Raw genomic sequence first — 24,512 nt, forward strand, 5'->3', positions numbered from 1 at the left:
CAGTACACCAAGAATATGTAAATTATTAAAAGCTATTTTGCTGTTCACAAAATGGGTTATGTAAATGGACATTTTACTAAATATCTTCTTCCGAATGACTTGAAAAACAAGATTCTGTGACCCATAATTCTGTGACTCTTATTAGCACAGTAAAATATGTCATTAGAGCCACCGACAAAATGTGCACATGCCTAACTTAATTACAGTGAAACACCACTCATTCAGACTATCAATGGCTCAAGTCCCAAGGTTTACCTCAGTAATTTGTGTGCTCCCAGGTGGATTTCCATATTACATTATTTTTCATCCCCTAGCTACTTCCTACAATCAATGTTTCACTGTATATTTCCTTTTAAATTATAAAAAGAATTACAACTATTAAACACAAATAATTCTGTTGGTTCAAATTTTAATTTTATGGTAATACCCTTATTCTTAATTCCCTTCAGGATCTATAAGCAAAAGTGCACCTTTTCACAAGTATTTTGGAAGTTTGTGAACCAGACTGCTCAGTTTGAGAACCAGTCTCAAAGCTCTAGCATCTGATTGGTTGGTTTTGAGTTAAGTTTTGACACTGACCAACAGCAAGTTTCTATTTAATCCTTACCCTGCTAAATTTCTAAAATGAACTTGTCCATCATTCAATTTGGGCTGCGAGCATTACTTATTATTTAAAGGGGTGTTCGCTGAAAATTTACTGACAAAATAGCGAACCGTGCAGGCTGATCTTGGTCTGCACTGGTCGCAAAGGCAAAATCACTTGCCGCCAGCAGGCTAAGGGTTAAAGGTTTGTTGCCAAAAGTTAATGTTATAACCTTGGATCCTCAGGTGGCATTTAAGAAACAACGTAACGCAGTTTCATTAAGGTCCTTTCACTGGCCTCCATGGCTGAGCAGTTAGGGCAGCTGACTTCAAATTTCTTGTACCTTGCACTGTCAGTTCAAAGTGTATAATATAGCATTCTTTCATGTGAAGAAACCATCCAGCAGGCTTAGACGAATGGTGGTTCTACCCAGGTGCCTACCCAACCCTGAAACTTAAGCCCGCTAGAGGTGCACCTGTAGTCTTCCTCTATCTACAAAAGCTATAAAGCCAACATATGACCTTAAATAATGTCTGTGTGACTTAAAACTAAAGAAAAATTATTTAAGTCCTCAGGTTTTGACAGTGGTCTGTTCCATTTAAGCAAGATAGTTAATCACTACATTCAGCCTATTTCTCTGCAGAAAAAAAACTGACACTAATCCAGCTCTTTCACTGCAAGAGAAAAAACAACTATCCCTGCGGCATCCATGGCAGTATCAATCATGCAATGGTCAAAAGGCAGCTATTTCATTAATTGCTTTATGCTAAAGACCACTGAGGATTGCAGTATAAGGTTTTGCTTATTGATTTCAAAAGGACACCTGTGACAATTACTTACATCTCTAAAGGCATGCTGCAAAAGGCTTAATAGGACCATTAAGGGAGTCAACAGCTGTCTGAGAAATGGTTTTACTTTTGAAAATCATTATTTCAGTGAAAATATTACAAGGTCATTTTTTTGTTTGTCTGTTTGTTTGTTTTGGGTTTAACGCCGTTTTTCAACAGTATTTCAGTCATGTAACGGCGGGCAGTTAACCTAATCAGTGTTCCTGGATTCTGTACCAATACAAACCTGTTCTCCGCAAGTAACTGCCAACTTCCCCACATGAATCAGAGGTGGAGGAATAATGATTTCAGACACAATGTCGTTTATCAAATAGTCATGGAGAACATACGCCCCGCCCGAGGATCGATCTCACGACCCCGTGATCCGTAGACCAACGCTCTTACCTATTGAGCTAAGCGGGCGGGATTATTACAAGGTCATTATCGTTGTTGGAGTCACAAACATATTCCTGACTTTTTGAACTGACATGCACCATAAATGATAAAATTTGAAAAACAAAAAAAAATCTTTCCTCTAAGGTCGCACAAAAATGTTAACTGAAGCCACAGTGCCAACTTATGACTGTTATAGGCCAACATCTGTTAATGGACCCCCCTATATGTGAGCCACAGACATCAAAGCTGTCTTGTTACAGCTGTAGTGTCCATACAGCTGAAACACTGGAACATAAATATCTATCTGTGAATTCTTCTAAGAAAATGTACATTATGATACTTTGGAAAACTATAGGAATAAAAGATAACAAGATTTATAAAATACTGTGATTCCGCACCTGCTGCTTTAATAAAGAATTCACAAAGGACTGGTCCACATCTTCCAATGGGGAGGTTATCTATACTCGTAGTTCAAGAATATTATATACATGTAGTTAAATCATCTTGGGGAATAAATTATTTATTGACATGAAATATGATATTTTTAATAACTATAGGGTAAATTTAAGCAACCTCAGAAATGTGGTTGTGCAGTACTAAATTTTGTAGTTTTCGCCATTAGGAGTAAAAAAAAAAATTGTTTGTTTCCGGTATCCCGACCTACCCTAAATTTTTGGCCCGACCCTAAATGTTTTTATGGCCTTTGAGAATATTTTTTTCAACTTTTTGACAAAAAGTTGAGAAACTAAACTTGTTATGCTTTAAACATGGTCGCTGATGTTAGAAATCAACTTCCTGATGCTCTAAAGGCATAACCCCCTTATTTGTATTCATTTTCTGACACAAAAATAATTTCCGAAAAGACTCCCTTAATAAAAAAAATATTCAAAAAAAAAAAAATTTCCGACCTACCTACCCTAATTTTTTTGAGCATGTTACTGGAAACAAAGAATTTTTTTTTTAGGCCTTACCAATGAGTCACTTTAAATTTGCTTTTGCTTTCACTATATTCTTATTTTGCTTTTGGCTTCTAAATATTCATTATTATTACTGGAAACAATGCTGATGGCATGTCTCTCTTGGTTTTCTACTTATAAAAAATCAGAACAAAATCAGTTTGGTTCAGAATGTTGGCCCATGTAATGGTCCCTACCAAACTCTTGTGAATTTTTTGTCCTTAGCTAAGTGCCAATGTGAAAGAGGCAGATGCTGGAGTTTTGAAAACAGTCTCCAGACTGTTTGATCAACTGGGACACAGGTTTAACTGTTTTAGAAATAGAAACAATCCAGTTTATCAGGACGTTCTTTCCAAAACAGTTATTGATTTCAACAAACTTTGAGCATGCCTGCTGTGGTCTCTAGTGATCATGATTCAAAGATTTTATGTCAAAACTGCTCTCTTTAAAATACTTATCCATTATTAAAACATCTTGATCATGCAAGTCTTAATGGGTCTGTCAGTGCAGTCAGTGCCATGTTGGGCTGTAAATTACAAACCTGTAATATTATCTAGTAATTTCACTTTGAAAAGAAATTTTCACATCTTATATTTTCCAAAGTATTTAGCTACATATACCTTACAGCCTTTTCCTGAATAAATAGTAAATAAATGTTTTGTACTGTAAAGATATCCAGAAAGACCTGTTGAATCAAGAAATAATATATCCCAAACAGTGATTTGTCGTTCAGATGCCAAGAAATTATATCACATGGTTGCAGCCCTAAGTGATGTAATAATATATACTGTACTGAAATGACAAACATTATGATTTTGTTCAAGAGCAAATAATTTCACTGTTTGAGATTATATTATTTGGATTCTAACACATTATGAACGATCATCAGACATCCACCAAATATTTGCCTGTTTATATGGGTTCCAGCAAATTATTGCATAATAACAAACAATTTTTATGTCTTCTTTGTTTAATAGGACAGTAAATCGAGTCGAGTTAGAATTCTTTTTTTACTAAAACTAATATTTTTATTTACTGCTATTCCAAATAAGAAGAGTCACTGGTAAGATACTATATATCAATTCTAATTATAACAGAAACTCCAATGATGTAAAGAAAAAAGTAAAAGAATGTTGTCTCCCAATAAATGCTGCATTTACACAGAAAGCTGAATTGATAAGCAATATCCAGCCCATATCACAGAGACATTCCGTGATGACAAGTTTACTGTTTTGAAAAACAGAAAGGGAAATAACCAACATGTACATTGTATAAGATATTTTACGAAACCATAACTTATCCACAAAAATTTAACAAGAGCTGTTTGTAAAACACACATGCCCAACGTGATGGTCTCTAAGAAGACAAAATTATATTAAGTATGCACTCACCCTGACTCTAACCTTAAGAGGCCATAACTCTGTCAGACACATATGCAAAACTAGCCTTGGTGCTACACTTTCCTAGGAAGATTTATGGGACAGAAAGGTCGCAAAACAACTACCTTATCAAAAATGATATTTTACAATTGAAAACTGTTCTAAAACAGTAAAGGTTATAAAGTTCCTTGCATGCAAAACCTCATTATGACAACGAAATTTTCTAAGCTGAAAAAGGGCAATATTTTAAATTAAATTCTACCAACAGTTATCAAACTTGGATATTTCAGTAGTCTGATAACCTAATTTAGGAAGCATTGTGTGAAGTTTCAATCGAATAAACATATATAGTTGTTACTAAGATCTACACAGCTTGATAGTTGCACACAAAACTTTAAAAAATGGCCTTAAATTGAATTAATTTCAGTTAAGAGTTATCTAACTTGGATATTTCAAAAGGCTTGATGGCTAGAAAGCCTTCTGTAAAGTTTCCATACAATGGTTACATGCATGCAATGGTTACAGAGTTATGAACTTGCACATAAAACTTTTACCAAGGAGCAACTATGACGACAATGCCCCTGCAGACCCTAACTCCCTCACCCCAAACCCCAAAATGATTTTCAATGAAAAACTCTTCATCAGACAGTGACTTTTTCCAGCCATATATTTAAATAGTAATGTGAGTCAGGAATACATCAATCTTCCTTGAAAAGTGCAATAACGTCTGTCAGAGCTGGAGTCAAGATATTGACAGATTATTCCCCTATAATACTTGCCATGCATAACAGAAAGTAACAATTCATCTCTCAGATGTTTCTTCTTTCATTCTTCAGTAAAACATGACAGGCGAAATGAGGCCTTAACACTGATGAGAACAATGTTCAGTGGAATATCTATACCCTAGAATATGGCTGATTAATTTACTTTCCTTTGGGTACTGAGACAGAGAAAATTACTTCTACTGATGTTTGTGCAGATCTTTAAAGTTATTTTGCTCTCCAACATTAAGCAAAAAAAAAAAAACTTTAAAAGAGGATTTATTGATGCAAATCCATAATTTTTCTTATTCGTTTCTTAAAGATGAATTAAGTCTCAAAAAGAAACTGAGAAAATGTTTTAAGAAAAGAATTACATATTTTGGCAGACTCGGTTCATTCTTCATAAGCATGACAGTAGAAAATAACGATAATGCCCAACATTGATGAGAACAACATACATTGAGGATACATGAGTACTCAGAACACCAGCTGATTAGTTTACTCAATTGTCTTTTGCAGGACTACTTCGAGTATACAATTTCAGATGCATGACATTTCATCTAAAAATATTTCGTCGATGTGACATTTTGTTCCATTAGATGCAACATTTTGTCGAATATGATTAATCATCAACACAACATTCTGTCAAACACAACATTTTTTCAAATACAAAAACTGTCGAATTCTGTCAAACGCCATCGGCAGATGTTTTCATAGACGTTTGCTAGAAACTGAGCTGTTAGATCGATCGCTCATAGTTTTACATGGCAAACATGTTTATTTTCTGAATGCACTTAAATTCACACTTTTTCAATTTTCAGAACTTTTTCTGCACGAAAATACACAACTGAAGTTTGAGAGAAATTAAGGATAGATGGATAAATGTTTCTCCAGAAAGCTTTAAATCTAGGCATTTATAAGCGCCAACAAAAATACAACAAATCTTACTGCTCCCTGATGTCTAGAAATCTGAGCAGTATAGACAATTTCACTATAAAACCCTCAAATCACATAAAACAAACTAATAAACCGCTCCAAATGCCTTACAAGGCTTTAACAAGCCCCATTAGGATACCAATTGGGGAAGCCATCATCCTATGTATAGATACTGGCACTTTATTCAATGAAACATGCAAATGTGATGGAACTGGCCAAGCAATCTCATCGAAGATTCAGTAAAAGCCTATATGAGCCGTGCCATGAGAAAACCAACATAGTGGGTTTGCGACCAGCATGGATCCAGACCAGCCTGCGCATCCGCGCAGTCTGGTCAGGCTCCATGCTGTTCGCTTTTAAAGCCTATTGGAATTGGAGAAACTGTTAGCGAACAGCATGGATCCTGACCAGACTGCGCGGATGCGCAGGCTGGTCTGGATCCATGCTGGTCGCAAAGCCACTATGTTGGTTTTGTCATGGCACGGCTCATATCAGCTCTATGAAAGTGCCAATTATTATGAAAATTCCCGTTATTCTGACAAGGTTATGTCTATATCTATGTCTAAATCAATAAGTTTCAGACCGGAGACGGGTAATTGCCTAACTTGATTGTTACAAAATGTGCACTTTTTTCCAGAAATGTGGAATGACTGTTACAACAGAACCTCAAACAACTAAAGGTTAAATTTCGATTAACCCATCAAATTCAATAACTGCAAGGAGGAAAAATCCCTACAGTAGGGTGATAATGAAATTTAAGCAGAATTTTAGTAGGCTCATTATATTCTTTATGATCATCTATTACAATTACTGATCATCATACAATAATAGCTAAAGATTATAATCACACATTTAGACAATTATCTCCCATATTTTCAGGCTTTATAATTAACTTTTGTGTTTATCATCAATTTCATATAAAAATGTTCTACAGTTCTGTACTAGAGATGATTTTCTAAGGACCTAAATATTATAACCTATTGGTGGCAGAAACTGTTTTATGATCAAATAACCACCCCGAATTTATTTTATTACTTTATTTCATTTCCAGCTTTATTAACAGTTATAGTAGTAATCCCAGCACAATGACCACCACCATAAAATTTAACCAATAGAATAATTCAAGGGTATATTTAAGTCTCCAATTTGGTGACACATGCAAGACAAGTATATATAAAAATACTTAAATCAAGCTGCATCTCTTAGAATCCCCTTATGTCATACAAAGGCTTATATCCCTTCAAGAACACCCTGAGTCTGATAAGTACTGTGGACATTTTAATTTCCATGAATATGTAAGAAATCTTGCTGAGCCTGGGTACAAGATTATATTTAATTCCGATTGGATGAATCAGTGATATATTTTGAAACTGACCAATGGCAATGAATGGTTTCTGATCTGGCTTCCTGCTGATTGATAGGAGAGCAATTCTATGTAAGGGAAAGAACTCAGCCTCAGCTAGGGGCAAGTAATATAACCCTTATCATTGGGACAGTACTGACCCTATTAAAATACAAACAATCCATACTTTACAATATAGATTTATATATCTCCAAGGTTATTCCAAAAATTGCTGGAAGTGGATAAATTTAAATTATCTATAAAATATGCACCTCTAAACATGCAAATGTGATATTGTAGAAGATTCTCCATTTCATCAACAAAATCACCAAAAACTATTAAGTATACATATAAAATCATGATCTCTTGCAAATAAATGCGGAGAATAAACTAACTAAATCGCATCTCATACCACAAAGATACATAAATCAAATTACAAACAATTTGTACAAAAATCTGGCAGTCTTCTGGGATACAAAAAAATGTATTTGTGATTTATATAGACTCCTGGTCTTAATGTCTCAGCAAATATAGCAAGTTCTTTAGAACAGCAAAGCTAAGGCTATAGATTTTCACATTATGTCTTTAACTTCATGATCTCAGCACATTGATTTTTGCTTGTTTTATGACTAGCTTATAAACAAAATAATAATAAATCTTAACAAATAGATGCTTTACGGGTTTATAAGACCTATCCAAATCACACTCTCCTAGGAAATCATGCGTGCATCCTTCTGTATAAGAATAACAAGAGACTATAATCTTAGTGTATGGGACTGAATGATGATATTATACTGCCAAACACAACATCATAAACTTGAGAACCCTTTGTCAGATTTGTTTCAAAAGAACACATTTCCATACTATGCGTATTAATGTACATAATTTTATCCGAAGTACGGAGTCTCTTGCATTACATTAAGGCCACGGCGGCATATTGAGTAAAAACTAATAAATACTGCTGCAAAGGCCCTAACGGGACACCATACCATTTGTAAAACAGAATTCTGTGCACTTCTGTGGATTGGTGCGAAAGAGCTGTATGTCCCTCTTGCTCTTTTTCACATGAGTTACAACTGTTAAAAATTACACTAATAACAATTAGCTCTCATTATGTCCTTCCTATGCAGATTATTGTTCAGATGAAGATTGGCATTTTCGAAAATGCCAACTTTGTATTTCCCTTCCAAAAAGTGAAGGTCGTTTTTTAAGCTTTTTGTACTAGACATATTTCAAAAGTACATGTATTTCACTATTGGCCTGTTATTATACTCTAGGTCCCTGATACAGTATGGATATCGGATAATTTGTTCCAGACTACAATCTCTGAATTAGTCCCAACAGAGTTGTAGAATCAGAGAGTGTTACATTACTACAAAATAACCAGAAAATATTGCAGAACTTTCCTTCTCAGCAATAATCATTGGTCTGAAACAAGCAAGCGAGGCCCCCACAGGGCTAATAATAATGTCTCTTGCTAGATAAAACTCAGACAGAAAAAGTCAAAAACCCACAGCCCATGCAACATTTCACATGGCTGGTTTGTTTTGTTAAGATTTACAGTCCATAATGTTCATGTTTTATGTTGCTTTTCATTTTGCACTTTGACAGTCAACTGAGTATTCATTGCTTTCTCTCATTAGTTAAAGATTTTGGGCCGCAGCTTTAAGTTGCTGGGTTTAACGTCACATCTACAAAATTGTAGGTCATATGGTGACTTTCCAGCTTTTAATGGCGAAGGAAGACCCCAGGTGCCCCTCTGTGCATTACTTCATCACGGGCGGCACCCGTGTAGAACCAACAACCTTACGTAAGCCAGCTAGACCAGGCTCCCTCACATAATTTAATGCCTCAAGGCCATAACTTTAAGTTCAGGTAGGGGGTGTGTGGGTACAACTATTTTTGTAAAGCAATTCTTTGTAACAAGTGACATTCAATATTTATACAATTTCCACTGCGCGCTGGAAACTACTGTCTTCCTTTTCATGTACACTGCAGTAACAGGAAATGCATAAATCACAGGGCAAAACGGTACAATACCGATATTAAAGCACCACCGATCAAAGGAAAGAAGTCTGTATCTGAACTGATAACTTCTTACTACATTAATTTCCAATTCAGACAATTAAGTACGATCATTTCTCATTTCAATCTTTTCTTCTGCACCAGTAATCGCCTTTTTTTCTTGAATCTTGACAAGAAAGGATTGATCTTCTTCCTGGAATGTCTTATAGGAAACACACTTCAATGGAAATGAAGTGCTCTCTATGAATATCTAATACACAAAGTGTCTGAAAAGAATATATTTACACATTGTAGAGCCGAAACCATTGTTATTCATACCCTGCAAAGATGTTTGTCTGGTTTTTAGATGATTCTGTTAATCCATGATACATTTGTGCACAGATATATTAGATTATAAATGTTAATTACAGTGAAACCTCTTAAAAAAGAACACCTCAAAATCTCTGTATGTATTAAACTATTTTCTGTTTGTGCAAGTTTCATAGAAAAAACACACACATGAAAAAACCTTAAAAAGTAAACTTTTACTTGGGTCTTAATTGAGTAATTACAGTTTAGAGGATTTACAATATTTGTAATTAAGTCATATAACTATTTTATGATTTGACCCTACCACTGTTGCAAGTTCAAAACCTGCCGCAATGGGGTGCTAAAATTCTTTCATACAAGGAACCGTCCTGCTGGCTTGTGAAAGGTCAGAGGATTTACCTAGAGAGTGTCTGAAATAAAGTCACAGGCATCTGCGGTTTCTCTGTGGAACTTTAAAGCTGATGAAAACTGAAACAGATATCCAGACAAGAGTGCCAGAATGTCACAATATACGCTCGTCACAGCAAATTTCTTTACACTAGCACCTGTATTTGCAAATGGAATTTTAATTTTCTAGTTGTTTACAATGTTTTGTTTTTTAGAAATTATTGTAATTCTTTTATTTTTCTAAGTCCACAAAAATAATCCTTACCAGGTAGAGATACCTTAAAATACACCCAAAATTTGAAAGTAACATCAATGTTGTACCACAGAAAAGTGGTCTTGGTTTTTCCCTACGGTCAATTATAAAAAAGTTACAATGTAAGTTATTTATAGTAACAACTAAGGGAAATTAATCTTTAAAGAGTAAAAAAAAAAAAAAAAAAAAAAATCAAAAAAAAAAAAATTACAAGTCCACAAAAAAATCCTTACCAGGTAGAGATAGCTCAAAATACACCTCAGAACTGGATGTAACATGCATGTTGTACTACAGAAAAGTGGTCTCGATTTTTCCCTACGACTTGTAATGAAAAAGTTACAATATAAGCTATTTATAGTAACAGCAAAGGGAAGTAATTCAAAAGAAGGGACCAGTGCATGACACTCCGTCTCATGATGGTGTACAATTGTGCCAAGTTACATCAAAATCCCTCCATGCATGAAGTAGAAATGCTCCGGACAAAGTCATTCTTGTATACGACCTTTGGCCTCTAAGTGTGACCTTGACCTTAGCCCTAGGGACCTGGTTCTTGCGCATGACACTCTCTCTCATTATGGTGAACAACTGTGCCAAGCTACATCAAAATCCTTCCATGCATGAAGAAGATATGCTCCGGACAAAGTCATTCTTGAATTTTTCATTCTTGTATCCTTTGGCCTCTAAGTGTGACCTTGACCTTAGACCTAGGAACCTGGTTTCTAAGCATGACACTCCGTCTCATGATGATGAACAATTGTGCCAACTTTCATCAAAATCCCTCCATGCATGAAGAAGATATGCTCCGGACAAAGTCATTCTTGAATTTGACCTTTGACCTCTAAGTGTGACCTTGATCTTAGACCTAGGGACCTGGTTCTTGCGCATGACACTCTCTCTCATTATGGTGAACAACTGTGCCAAGCTACATCAAAATCCTTCCATGCATGAAGAAGATATGCTCCGGACAAAGTCATTCTTGAATTTTTCATTCTTGTATCCTTTGGCCTCTAAGTGTGACCTTGACCTTAGACCTAGGGACCTGGTTTCTACGCATGACACTCCGTCTCATGATGGTGAACAACTGTGCCAAGTTTCATCAAAATCCCTCCATGCATGTAGAAGATATGCTCCGGACAAGGTCTGTGGACGCCGCCCGACATCCGCCCGCCAGGGGCGTTCCCATAATACGTCCCGTTTTTCAAACGGGCATATAAAAAGTACTATCCATTCATGCATAGGATGTCTGAAAACTGAATATATCTTAGTTCACATATTAGGCAACATTTAATATATCATCTTTTCCAATCCAATTTACTACATTAAACAATAATTCTGAGTGCTTAGAAACATTCAAATAAAAGAAAAGCTGTTACATCAATGTAAATTTCCCTTTCAGAAACACATTTAAAGTCACAATTGTTGTATGAACTGCAGCCAGCTGGCCATTCAATTTCACAGAGTTAAAAGAGTGTTTACAACAGTTTACTGTACTTTTATGTTATTATTTTTTTCTTTCAGCTTGCCTTCGGTCTAGCAATGATACTTCCACTCCAGAAAAATGTGCAGTTTGGTCTTTTATGTGTGGCATGTGTACCTGGGGGTGGTCTAGGTCATGTAGCAGTCATCATCAGTAAAGCTGATCTACCTCTCAGTTTAACCATGAACCTCATCAGTACAGTTACTATGCTAGGTAAGTTTAATCATGAACCTCATCAGTACAGTAACTATGCTCTAGTGGTAAGTTTAACCATGAACCTCATTAGTACAGTTACTACTGTAAAACACCTTTTATTCGCGAGAATTTAATTTTCGCTAATATCCGCGAGGTTAAGTACTCGCGAATTCAAAGTGACCGCGAAAAATAGCTTTACCTGTTCGTGTTTATCCGAAATTCGCTGATGTCCGAAACAGTGTCTGAACGATAAATGTTTGCACTTACGAAATTCAGTTATTGTGATTTTGCGTGATTCCACCATGGTTCAACAAGTACAATTATATGACTATATTATATACAAAATATACATGTATACAGCAAAGTACAACCTTTATTATTTAAAAGTAAACATTTATCCAATTCATGACGTATCAATCAGCACAAGGGAAGAAACTAACAGTGTTACTGTACATGACCGCTCAAACAAAGTTATCTTCCATTACAATACTATAGTACATGTACTAAGTACTAGTAATTCTAAATTAAGCTGTGACGTGAATTCCAGCCTGAATCCAGCCACGCTGTACCATATCAGTGTCATTCTCAATTTTCTGCATGGTTTTAACAAGCCATTTAGCGTGCAGTGGTTTCACAGTGGACAAGCACAAATCAACATTTACTGAGTCAATGTTACTATCCTTTAATTGAACGGCGATTTCGTTAGCATAAAACTCCAGAAAGTAATCGAATGCAGTCATACTTCCGGTTTTCTTCCGGATTCACATTCGCGAATTTAAAATAACGATTTTAACATCGCGAATTTAAGATTTCGCGAAATAATAAAATGCCAAAAATCGGGACAAATTCGCGAAATAAAGATCTCGCGAATTTAAAGTGTTTTACAGTATGCTAGGTATGTTTAATCATGAACCTCATCAGTACAGTAACAATGCTAGGTATGTTTAACCATGAACCTTGTCAGTACAGTAACTATGCTAGGTAAAATTAACCATGAACCTTGTCAGTACAGTAACTATGCTAGGTAAGTTTAATCATGAACCTCATCAGTACAGTAGCTATGCTAGGTAAATTTAACCATGAACCTCATCAGTACAGTAACTATGCTAGGTAAGTTTAATCATGAACCTCATCAGTACAGTAGCTATGCTAGGTAAATTTAACCATGAACCTCATCAGTACAGTTACTATGCTAGGTAAGTTTAACCATGAACCTAATCAGTACTGTGAGTTACTAACTTATTATGCTAGGTATGTTTAACCATGAACCTCATCAGTACAGTAACTATGCTAGCTAAGTTCTATTTCTCAGTTTAACCATAAGCCTCATTAGTACAAATACTATGCTAGGTAAGTTTTACCCATCACTTAACCATGAACCTTATCAGTACAGAAACTATGTTAGGTAAGTTTTACCATGTTTACCCCTCACTTAACCAGGTTTACCTCTTAGCTTAACCATGAACCTAATCATTCTGTGTAGAGCTCTAGCAATTTTCAACCATGAATCTCGTCAGCAAATTAACAATGCTAGGTATACATGTGTTCTACTTCTCAGTTTAACCATGTACCTCATCAGCAAATTAACAATGCTAGGTAAGTTCTACCTCTCAGTTTAACCATGAACCTCATCAGCAAAATAATAATGCCAGGTATGTTCTACTTCTCAGTTTAACCATGTACCTCTTCAGCAAATTAACAATGCTAGGTAAGTTCTACCTCTCAGTTTAATCATGAATCTCATCAGCAATTAACAATGCTAGGTAAGTTCTACAGGCTGTACCTCTCAGTTTAACCATGTACCTCATCAGCAAATTAACAATGCTAGGTAAGTTCTACCTCTCAGTTTAACCATGAACCTCATCAGCAAAATAACAATGCCAGGTATGTTCTACTTCTCAGTTTAACCATGTACCTCATCAGCAAATTAACAATGCTAGGTAAGTTCTACCTCTCAGTTTAATCATGAATCTCATCAGCAATTAACAATGCTAGGTAAGTTCTACAGGCTATACCTCTCAGTTTAACCATGTACCTCATCAGCAAATTAACAATGCTAGGTAAGTTCTACCTCTCAGTTTAACCATGAACCTCATCAGCAAAATAACAATGCCAGGTATGTTCTACTTCTCAGTTTAACCATGTACCTCATCAGCAAATTAACAATGCTAGGTAAGTTCTACCTCTCAGTTTAATCATGAATCTCATCAGCAATTAACAATGCTAGGTAAGTTCTACAGGCTATACCTCTCAGTTTAACCATGTACCTCATCAGCAAATTAACAATGCTAGGTAAGTTCTACCTCTCAGTTTAACCATGAACCTCCTCAGCAAATTAACAATATTAGGTAAGTTCTACCGAGCTCACTTTAGTTGTGAACCTCATTAATAAACCACTTGCTGTATTCTTCCCTTTCACATATCTGTTGTTCTTCCAATTGTCTTCCAATTACAGAAACCAAATATATCTGATTTTCTTGTATACTGTGTGTTCCTAGAGAACATGTCTATTTGTAGAAACATTACAATAGGAGTCAGTGTACAGTTCCCTTGTGTATCTAAAAATCTGTGCAATGTCTCTTCCTTGAGAATGAATCAATACAAGAACAGCTTTCGACAGTGGCATGGCTTTTCAAAAAAACAGAATGTCTTGTTAACAGAACAATTTCTGAGATGCCAGAATAACAATTATTTGTCCATAGTGTTTTTTCCCCTTATTATCAAGACAGCAAATTAGAAGTAAAATAACTTGGAGTAAGAAATATTGATATAAACTTAATATTAAATCTGTAAGAGAAACTGACAAAAATGAATTCATAAAATTCTTTTATTTATCTGATAAATAAACTTAAGCTACAGTTAAATTCATAATGATTTCATTTAATGCCGCTAATGGAAGAAACTGATTTTGCCATTTTTTACTTTGCTGTTTCAGGAACGGCGCCACTGTGGATATTTGTTCTTGGGCAGTACTTTCAGCAAACTGAGGGCTCCAAAATCATTCCGATATACAATTTCGAGATATGGCTTGCATCAACTTTCTTTTCCTACACTGCTGGACTCGTTATAAACCGATTCAAACCAAACATAGCCGAGGGTCTGCTCACCTGGTTTATAAAACCATTTTTGCTACTAGCGACAATTTTATACATTACCGTGGGTGTCTATATAAATATGTACGTTTTTGAAAAAGTTGACAAAATGACTGTTTTGGCGGCATTACTGTTGCCGCTGTGTGGAGTTTTAGTAGGTACCGTTCTTTCCATTATATTTAGACAAAAATCAAACTTCTGCAAGACCATTGCATTAGAAACATCTAGTCTGAACTGTTTAATAGTTCTGGCTGCGTTACGGTTTTCGCTCAATCAACCCGATGCAGATTTAGCATCAGTCATTCCGATTTGGGTGATGTTTACAATTCCAGCGTTATATGTGATTTTAGCAATACTTGCGAAATTTAAAGGAAAAATGGACACATACTTAGAAAGTAGGAAAAAGAATCAAACCCGACATTACAGCATCGCTTCTGGTATTGTTAATCAAGCCAATATGGCAGCACTGTCGGCGCCACTTTTTGTGACTGAAACAATTACAGATGACGATCAACAGTCGGGCATAAGTGAAAAAGTAACAGTGTTGTAGCACAGACTGTAGACATCAGGATATTTATATAGAATTGGAACGAATGCAATTTTGTAACTGAATAAGAGATTGAGAATGTTTAAAGACGGGCCGAACCGAACGAATAAAAAACCAACACCGAAACACGAGCAGCTATCAACTTTTTTTACAAACTAAACTGCTGACACATGTATTACAGAACAAATGAATACATTAGAAGCTAACTGACCAGTCAGGGTTAAATGTCACATTACCTTATCAAGAGTATTATACAACCTCTCTGAAAAAAAAAAAGTCTGAATATCTTGAAATTCATTTGATCTATTTTTGAAGTAAGATGCCTTCTTGCACTAATTAAGGCTCTTTATTATAATTAATTATATTTATTATTATGCAAATATATGGCATCTTTTTGAATTTGTATTTAAAGTTTACTATCTCAGAAGACTCCTCCCCTTATTTTAACAAGTATGACAAACCATGCCTTCTAAAATTTCAAGGTGAATTAAATCCTTCTCTCTGAATCTTCAAGAAGGACAAAAACACCTTCTGTGATTTTGATCAAGGATGACAATTTGAATGGAATGTCAGAAAAGCAAGAAAATGGCACTAGGGATCTGCTGACTTCATCATAAATCAGCAGGACAGCTTTTGGGAAGGATTCATACAGCTTACATAATTGTGATGGTCGAACCCTTAAACACAGGTTTCACTGTAATTTCATGACACAAATACATGAGGACAAAACAGAAACTGTCAATTTAATCAAAACTCAATCTAAAGTTCATCAGTGAATACCCCTACAATGAAATACCATTCCCCCAAGCATCTATAGCTTGGGCACCTGCTGCATGAGCCCACTGAAGCAATTCATGTGATCTCGATCATTCTCCTCGTATTTTCCATGTTTTGATCACTCATACCTGGATAGCTCAAGGCATGAGCATTTTGCTTATACCCTTATTAGATTGATTTGGTACCTTGAGTAATTGGTGTTTTACTCTATATACCATATTTTACCTAAGTTTTGGGACACCCTTAATATTGGGACACTCTCAAATGTTGCAAAAGGAGCCATTTCTTGTACATTAAGAACAGAAAATTTCTAAAGATATTTTCCTGTTCCTATAGTTTGGGACAGCTAATGAATTGAATTAAGGGACATAATCTTAAATTAAGAAAAATGTAGTTTGGGGTATAATAGTTATTATGGAGAAGTTATGTGGGTTTTCGTAAACTGGACAAGAGGAATTCTCAAAGTTACGAATTAAGTACCATGAAAGAATTACCAACAAAAGTAAATACTGCATTGTGACAAATATGAAAATTGAAGAAACTATTTTGATTGCTAAGACTGTTTAGTGTACAAATTAACATCTCAAATATTAAGACTTTTGGTGTACGAATAATTATATGGCATTACACTTTGTAAAACATTATATATGTAATGCTAACCCATGTTTTCCTAATATTAATGAAGTTTAAATTTAAGTTCATGTTTTGTTTTCATTTGCATATGTTAGCGGAAAATTTTCATATAGAATTTTTATAACCAGGCATTAGAAAAAATGACTCGTAAGAATCTTTCTAATATGATAATTTCCTTTAATAATAAACAAGTCACGACATTAGTGCTTGACACAAACCTAAAAATTTGCCTTTCAGTTAGATTGTCAACTTGGGATATCAGTCTGATATATCAATGCACTTACATATCAACTTTTGTAATACCTTTTGAACAGTAATGTATATCAAATTAAAATAAGTATATAGAAATTTGAGGTAGGGTTCATTCATGGTAATGTGAAGAAAACATTCTAAACTTTCACAAAAGTTGATTTACATAGCAATTGATCAAAGAAAATATACAGTTTTGTCCCCTGTTCCATTTAATTTCTCAGTTTTAAAATTAAAATCATGATTTCCATCCATACATATTTATAAACTCCTTTCATCAGTTGCTAGATGCTGATTACAAAAAGTCAAATATGTTGTTAAATCATATCAATCTAAACAAATTAATGGAATGCAGTTAAGATACAATTTATTTTCTGTAAAACACATGTAATATTGGTTTATTAAGAAACAAACAATCTATATTATTCAATGATTTTAGGTAGCAGATGAACTGGTTTTTAATAAGTATTTTATTGAAGTAATTTCAAATTTTGTGGTTTTTATTTTGTCAAAAGTAAAACATGTCTAAACTGAACGAGAAAACAGTTATCGCTAAAAGTATGTCACTTGTACAATTTTTGACAATGTCACTGAATTTAATTAATTTTCTGATACATTAAAGCAATATCTGAAATCGAATTATTTATTTGATATTAGAAATTCAATAATCTTCTGAAACATCGATTTGTTTTTAACTGAACAATCGTAAAAGTTCAGAAAAATCTTAATGTTCAGATGTATATTAGAGTTATTTCGACAGGCGAAGTAATATTTTGCATGAAATCCGAGAAACAGTTTTCTTGGGGTAAATAAAAACTGTAAAACCAAGTTCTTTATCATTGTCTTGATGAATTTAAGTGATAATTAGAATTATAACCACTGCACCGTAGCATCTTAGTACTGTATCTAAGTTGTATCAATGTGTTCAATAATATGTTACCATGCAATGTAATTACTATGCTTTTTGTCCTTTATTTATCAAATCGAAATCAGTCTGCCAGAATGCAAACAACTAGTTTAAATTTTATAATTTCTGTTCAACAAAGCAACAATAGAACGTTGTCGTTAGAAATAAAAATTATCAGGAATTTAAACTACTTTTTTTTGTCAACATGTTATTGTAAAAAACTCGTATTTGCATGTACACTACAAAGCTGTAAATGTTGTTTGTTGTGAGAATGTACTTTCCAACACAAAGACCTCTGTGCTTCAATTACATTCTCAAACAAACATTCCTGTCCAACAAATACTGATATTACAGTGTACAACCAGTATCTATATCAGTTGGAAAGCTGTTTTTATTTAAACACTGCGATTTCTGAATATGCACCCTTTATCCACATTCTTAGAACTTAATTAAATTGGTCAATTATAAGATTATAAATATCTTAAAAACTGTAAAATGTTCATAATTTTGTCATAAAAGTTAAAAAGGTAAGAGTTTTTAGTTTATATACGCACAAAATTTAATCTGAAATGCTGCAACTACCCATTATCCCGTTACAACTCAAGTTAATGTGATGCTTCGGTTTGATGACTAATTAGTGTTAAATTTTGCAAGACTGCACAACTATTTTGCTTGCAAGACTGTATGAGTGTTCCACAATGTATACATCTCAAATATGCGTACAGACTGTTTGCCAGTATGTACGAATGTACATGTATATGAGCATAAAATATTAGATAAAACGTAATGTGATAAAATATTGTAAACTGCATAAACCCATTGTTTTCACTGTATCTAGTCTATTGTTATGTTTTAATTTTACTAGTCTAATGTTAGATTTTTATAACCGTTTTCATATTTTAAAGGCGGAATAATTTTCATACTGCAGAACGTTTTATAGGACCAGCCTTTCAGAAAAAAAACTGACACAGTAAAATCGCTCTTAAGATGATTTTTTTTTGTGAGACTAAAAACAAATCACCGACATTAGTCTGCACCCACCAAACTTAAAAATTCTGCCTTTGCGACCAGTGCAGATCATGATCAGCATGCATATCTGTGCAGTCTGATCATGATCTGCACTGTTTGCCATTCAGTCAGTATCTTTTTGGTAAGTACCCCTTTTGTAACAGTTAATGGTATAATCCAAATTGAAAGATGGACGAGTTCATTATAGAAATTTAGCAGGGTAAGGGTTTATTTCATGGACTAACTGCTGAACCAGAAAATCAGAAAACTTTAGGCACCAAAGTCTGATTTTACAGCAATTATCAGAAAAATCACAGTTTTGTCCACTGTTCCATTTGAATTTTCCTTTCAGGTAGTGGACCCACAATTAAAATCAGTGATTTCCATTCCATACATATTAGTATACAATCATACGCATTTCAATTTCAGCATTTTCTAGCTGGTACAAAAATCCAATATGCTGGTGTAATCAATCAATGTACAAACTGCCAATGAATGCAGATATAGCATACAATTATATGTTTCTGTAAAATCACATTGTCAATTATTGGGTCTACTCCCATATCAAGAGAAACAAACAATCTAATATGGTATTACATATTGTTTTAGTGCTGAAAGGCAGAACTGAAACCACGGTAACAATATACTGTAATACAGTATTGTGATATATTTTGGCCAAGTCAAATTTCAAACTACTTAATGTGGTTTTATTCTGGCATAAGTAAAATACATTTTTAACATTTTTTACGAAAAACTAGTATATCTTGTCTAATCTATATATGTTCACTTGTCATTTTTGCACACATGTGCTGAATTTAAGGTGGTTATATCTTTCTGATACATTTCAGTAAAAGCTCATAAAAATTCATCAACTGAAACAATCTGAATTTATTTCTGAATCTTTCAGAAATATTTCAGAATAAATTCAGAAAAATTCATCTTCTGAAACAATCCGAATTTGTTTTTGAATCTTTGAGACACACTGCAGTAAAAGTTCAGAAAAAAATCTTAAATGTTCAGAATGTAAACACACTAATTAGACAGTATTCAGACTGCTGAAAATGTTCAGATATGTTTCAGAAACGTTCAGAAAAACATTTTCTTGAGGGTATATATAAACTTGTCCAAAATATCCCACAGTTCTTTCATGCATTGTCTTTATGTATTGTGAAGTAAATATTAGAACTTCATAACCACTGCACCAGCAATTCTTAGTGAACTGAACCTTAGAGTTGTAATCAAATGAAATGTTTCAATAAAACTATGAAAATTACAAATAAATTATGTATCTATGCTTTATGCCCCTTGGTGATTTGATAAATCTGCAATCAGTCTGCCAGACTGCGAAACAACCATAGTTCATAAAATCATTTTATGAATATTTCATGTCAACAACATGCAACAATAAACCGTTTTAAGATCAGTTCATAGAAATAAATATATATAATCATGGAAATTTAAGACTGACTTTTTATTTTTCAACAAGTTTATTAATATATATCACTCAGTAATGGTTGCATGGTACACTATGGCCAACAGCTGGAAGACTGGTTTGTGTTAGAATTGATGAAGATAATGTTCATGCTTCGTTCCTGTAAAACAGCCATTACAGCAACCTCTGTGCTCAAATATTCTCAAACAATCATCTCTGCCTCCAAGCAAATCACATGATTATGTAAAACCATGTGATCATGAAATGGAGACAAGCTTGGCAACGCCTGGTATATTTTAAAACACTGCTGGTATCTACAGAAAAATTGACATTTATGCCACAACCTTTAAGAACATAATATAAACTTGTAATGTATTAAGTCTATTTAATATCTAAAAATTCTGCTGAAAATGATTCATCAAATTTTCAAAAAAAGTTAAAAAGGTAAGGTTCGTTTTTTTATTTTACAGCACAAAATTTAATCTGAAACTGGTCTCTCCACCCTCCCTATTATCTGTGTCAACTTCAGGTTGAGCGTGTGTGCGTTTGGGTTTAACGTCTTTTTTCAACAATTTTTCACCCACAGCCTCCCACACTCGAAGCGGATGCTCTACCACTAGGCTACCGAGGCGGTAACTTCTGGTTGAGAAGATGATGATCTTATTGAATTAATCAATGTCAGTTAATGATTTACTGCATACTGCTATAACAGAGCGCTAATACATGTCAATTAATGGATTTCAATGAGCAAACGTTGCTTAAAAAAGTAATTTGGTCAGCAAACAAAATTGGCACAATGTGCGTAATTCCTGGTGTAATTACACGTTGATTAACAAACGAGCTGAAAATCACATTAGCCTGTCACTTGAAGATATGAAAATCTATAAAACCTGCTACATTTGGACATGAAAATCATCAGTGTGAAAAACCACTACTGGCCCCGGTTACTTTGTTATTAGTGCTGGATAATTGCATCTAGACAGACAATTAGTATTGGAAAAAGGTGCTCTGAGAAACTCCTACTGTAAAATAATAGTATCATTTATATAATGTGAACCTGTATTTAATTTGTTGGTTGAATCTTTCCATACAAGCGGCAGGGCTTTCTTTACAAAAATTGGGAAGGTGCCTGTGCCTGTCCATTTTGAGAAAATTAAGTATGTCTTTTTCATTTTTTTTATTTTTTTTTTGAAAAATTGGGAAGAAATAGCACGCAATTTCCAAAAACAGGGAAAATTGATAGGGGTAATGCTAATTATTGAACAAAAGGTTTGCATGAAAAAGAAAATAAAGATCAAACATCTTTCAAATGCTTTGACAGCTATAACTGGTCATCTTAGCTCTAAAAGGACATTTCCATGTCTTCTGCATCTTTTAACACTTCATTATGTCCAACAGTCTTATAACATTCATCCTCGGTGCATTTCTGTCACTAGGTCGAGCCTAAGACATTAGAGCATCAAGATTGAGTGTGTCAGTGATTTTTTCTTATAGTATTAGCCTTTATAACTTTGGTGTTTGTTGATGTATACAATCTGAATTTTGTGAAGGTCAACTTGAGTAACGTTACTTATAATTAAAATCCATTTTTCAAGACCAAACCATGACAGTTCCAGAACAAGTTCTTGAACTATTCTAGAACCAGTTCAAGAACTGTTCATGAACGTGAAATGGCCAGTTCTAGAACAGTTCCAGAACTGTTCTTGAACTGGTTCTAGAACAGTTCTGGAACTGTCATTTCACATTCATGAACAGTTCTTGCACCAGTTCCAGAACCATTCTGGAACTAGTTCTAGAACAGTTCTCAAACCACCAGTTTCAGAACTGACCATTTCAGTCAATCAGACAACAAACCAAAAATGAACACAACTAGATCACCATAAGTCAGATCTTGAACAGTTCAAGAACTTCTAGATATGATTACAGAAGTTCAATATAATCGAGTTCCTCCCTTTGACTATTCAAGAACAAAGTCAAGAACAAATGCAAGAACCGTGTCGAAACTTTCATGAACTGATCTTGGCAGGGGCCACAAACAACATTTGAGCCGTGCCATGAGAAAATCAACATAGTGGGTTTGCGACCAGCATGGATCCAGACCAGCCTGCGCATCCGCGCAGTCTGGTCAGGATCCATGCTGTTCGCTTTTAAAGCCTACTGCAATTAGAGAAACCATTAGCGAACAGCATGGATCCTGACCAGACTGCGCGGATGCGCAGGCTGGTCTGGATCCATGCTGGTCGCAAACCCACTATGTTGATTTTCTCATGGCACGGCTCATTTTTTTGAAACTACAGTTATTAAGCAGACTGATCATCTATATTAAGCCATTAAAATGGCACATCCTATGAAATCTGACAGCTGTAGGTCAGAGTGTTGTTCAGTTAGTGGCCAGAGACTGTTCTTTTTAGTCTCAGTCACTGTGACAAAGACATTTTACATCCTCAACAAATGACACGAGTAAAACAGTAAACTAGAGTGGGATTGGGAGCACAATAAGAAGTAAACAATAGCTGCTGCATAAAATACAAAACATTAAGGAGATAGGTTACCTTGTTACTAGCTGATGTAGCTTTAAAACTAGGGCTGTCATCGATAGAAACGATATCGATGTATCAACGATTTTTTTGTCGATCGATTATCGATTCCCATTTTCAAAAATCGATATTTTACAGGGAGAAAAAACTACCCAAATAAACACTCAGACCCTAAAAAACAACTTCAGTTCACAAAGTTGTAAATTTGGATGAATGCAAAAAAGGAGTGAAGGCAAAATAAAAATGAAAGATGTTATTAATTTTTATGTATTTCTTTTATTTCATAAATACAAATACAACACAATCAAACAGAAATATGGAAAGTAGGCAATAAAACTTAAAATGGCATTTACAGGAAGGTATATAGTATTATATGAACAAATAGGTCGTTAATCTAACTTAATAATCAATATATCGATGTATCGTCGATATTTGTCTTCTGATATATCGGTATCGTCGATACGCCTAAGACCCAATCAATGACAGCCCTATTTAAAACATATTATTTCTAACGCAAGTTATATTTTCGTGTTATCTGCATTTATTCAAACAAATTTCACAGCTTAGAATACTTACAGCAGTACCCCTCGTCTGGAATTTTTCATGGAAAAATCATTCTGCATGCTGCTATTATTCTCATGGATATTGTTGAAATGAAAATAAAAAGCCGAAGCTGTGTTTCTTAAATAGACCAGTGCCAACGCTTTTAAATTTTACATTTAGATACATAGGTCAATTAAGGGCTTCGTTTCCATGGTAACATCAATTAAATTCAAGAAACCACAATTTTCTACTGAAATTTCAACAATTTTAGATCTTAGTTTTAGTACATAAGTAACAAATTATCAACGGAACCTGAAAAATAGGTATTACAAATCAAACTGCTAGATTTTTTATCTGAAAATGGCCGTAACAAGTAACCTTTCACCCAACTATATTCCAAATAACATTGCTTATCATCATCCATTTTCTTACATTCCACATAACATTTCAATATAACTACATAAAAGAAGCAAAAAATTGATTATTATTCAGAGCAAAAGACTCATAAAAAATATTTCAGCAAATAAATGGTTATTTGAAAATAGTTAAAGTAAAGAAAATGCACAGAATTACGTACTTTCAAGATAAAAGCTAGCAATTTTGCACGGTAACTGACACGTAACATCATGACATCACTTTAAGGCAACATTTGATTGAAGCATTTCTGGGGCAATTTATCCATTATTTCTGCATTATTAAACGATAAAGCATCAGATGAAGAGAGGTTCAGGATTTGTTTTCAGAAGAATGAATAAACAGACACATTTAGCTTTTCGTAAACGTCATCGTAAATCGTCACGTTAGCTTCCGGTGCACACATACAAATATGAAGGTAACCTACCTCCTTAAGTTTAACAATGTATCAATTTACTTTAATCTCAAGATTGAAATTCAGATCAGATACTGAACTTTGCTTCAGGGTCGTGAAAACTTGAGACGTTTTAAAAGGATTTTATATTTT

The 24,512-nt window shown here is 34.4% G+C and overlaps 2 protein-coding genes across 3 annotated transcripts in view; one reads left to right on the forward strand and one right to left on the reverse strand.

Annotated features, from left to right (window-relative positions):
• The window catches only part of LOC123524213 (sodium/bile acid cotransporter 5-like), a 38,344-nt gene extending 22,480 nt beyond the window's left edge, over window positions 1–15,864 (forward strand). For both annotated transcript variants that reach the window (XM_045302261.2, XM_045302262.2), the window contains exons 3-4: window positions 11,673–11,844; window positions 14,762–15,864. In XM_045302261.2, coding sequence (XP_045158196.2) covers window positions 11,673–11,844; window positions 14,762–15,468 — 879 coding nt within the window. In that variant the 3' untranslated portion in view covers window positions 15,469–15,864. The remainder of the gene's footprint in view (window positions 1–11,672; window positions 11,845–14,761) is intronic.
• The window catches only part of LOC123524214 (trafficking protein particle complex subunit 13-like), a 140,404-nt gene that overhangs the window by 99,628 nt on the left and 16,264 nt on the right, over window positions 1–24,512 (reverse strand). The window lies entirely within an intron of this gene.

The sequence above is a fragment of the Mercenaria mercenaria genome, chromosome 3 (genome assembly GCF_021730395.1).
Source record: "Mercenaria mercenaria strain notata chromosome 3, MADL_Memer_1, whole genome shotgun sequence".
NCBI lineage: Eukaryota > Metazoa > Mollusca > Bivalvia > Venerida > Veneridae > Mercenaria > Mercenaria mercenaria.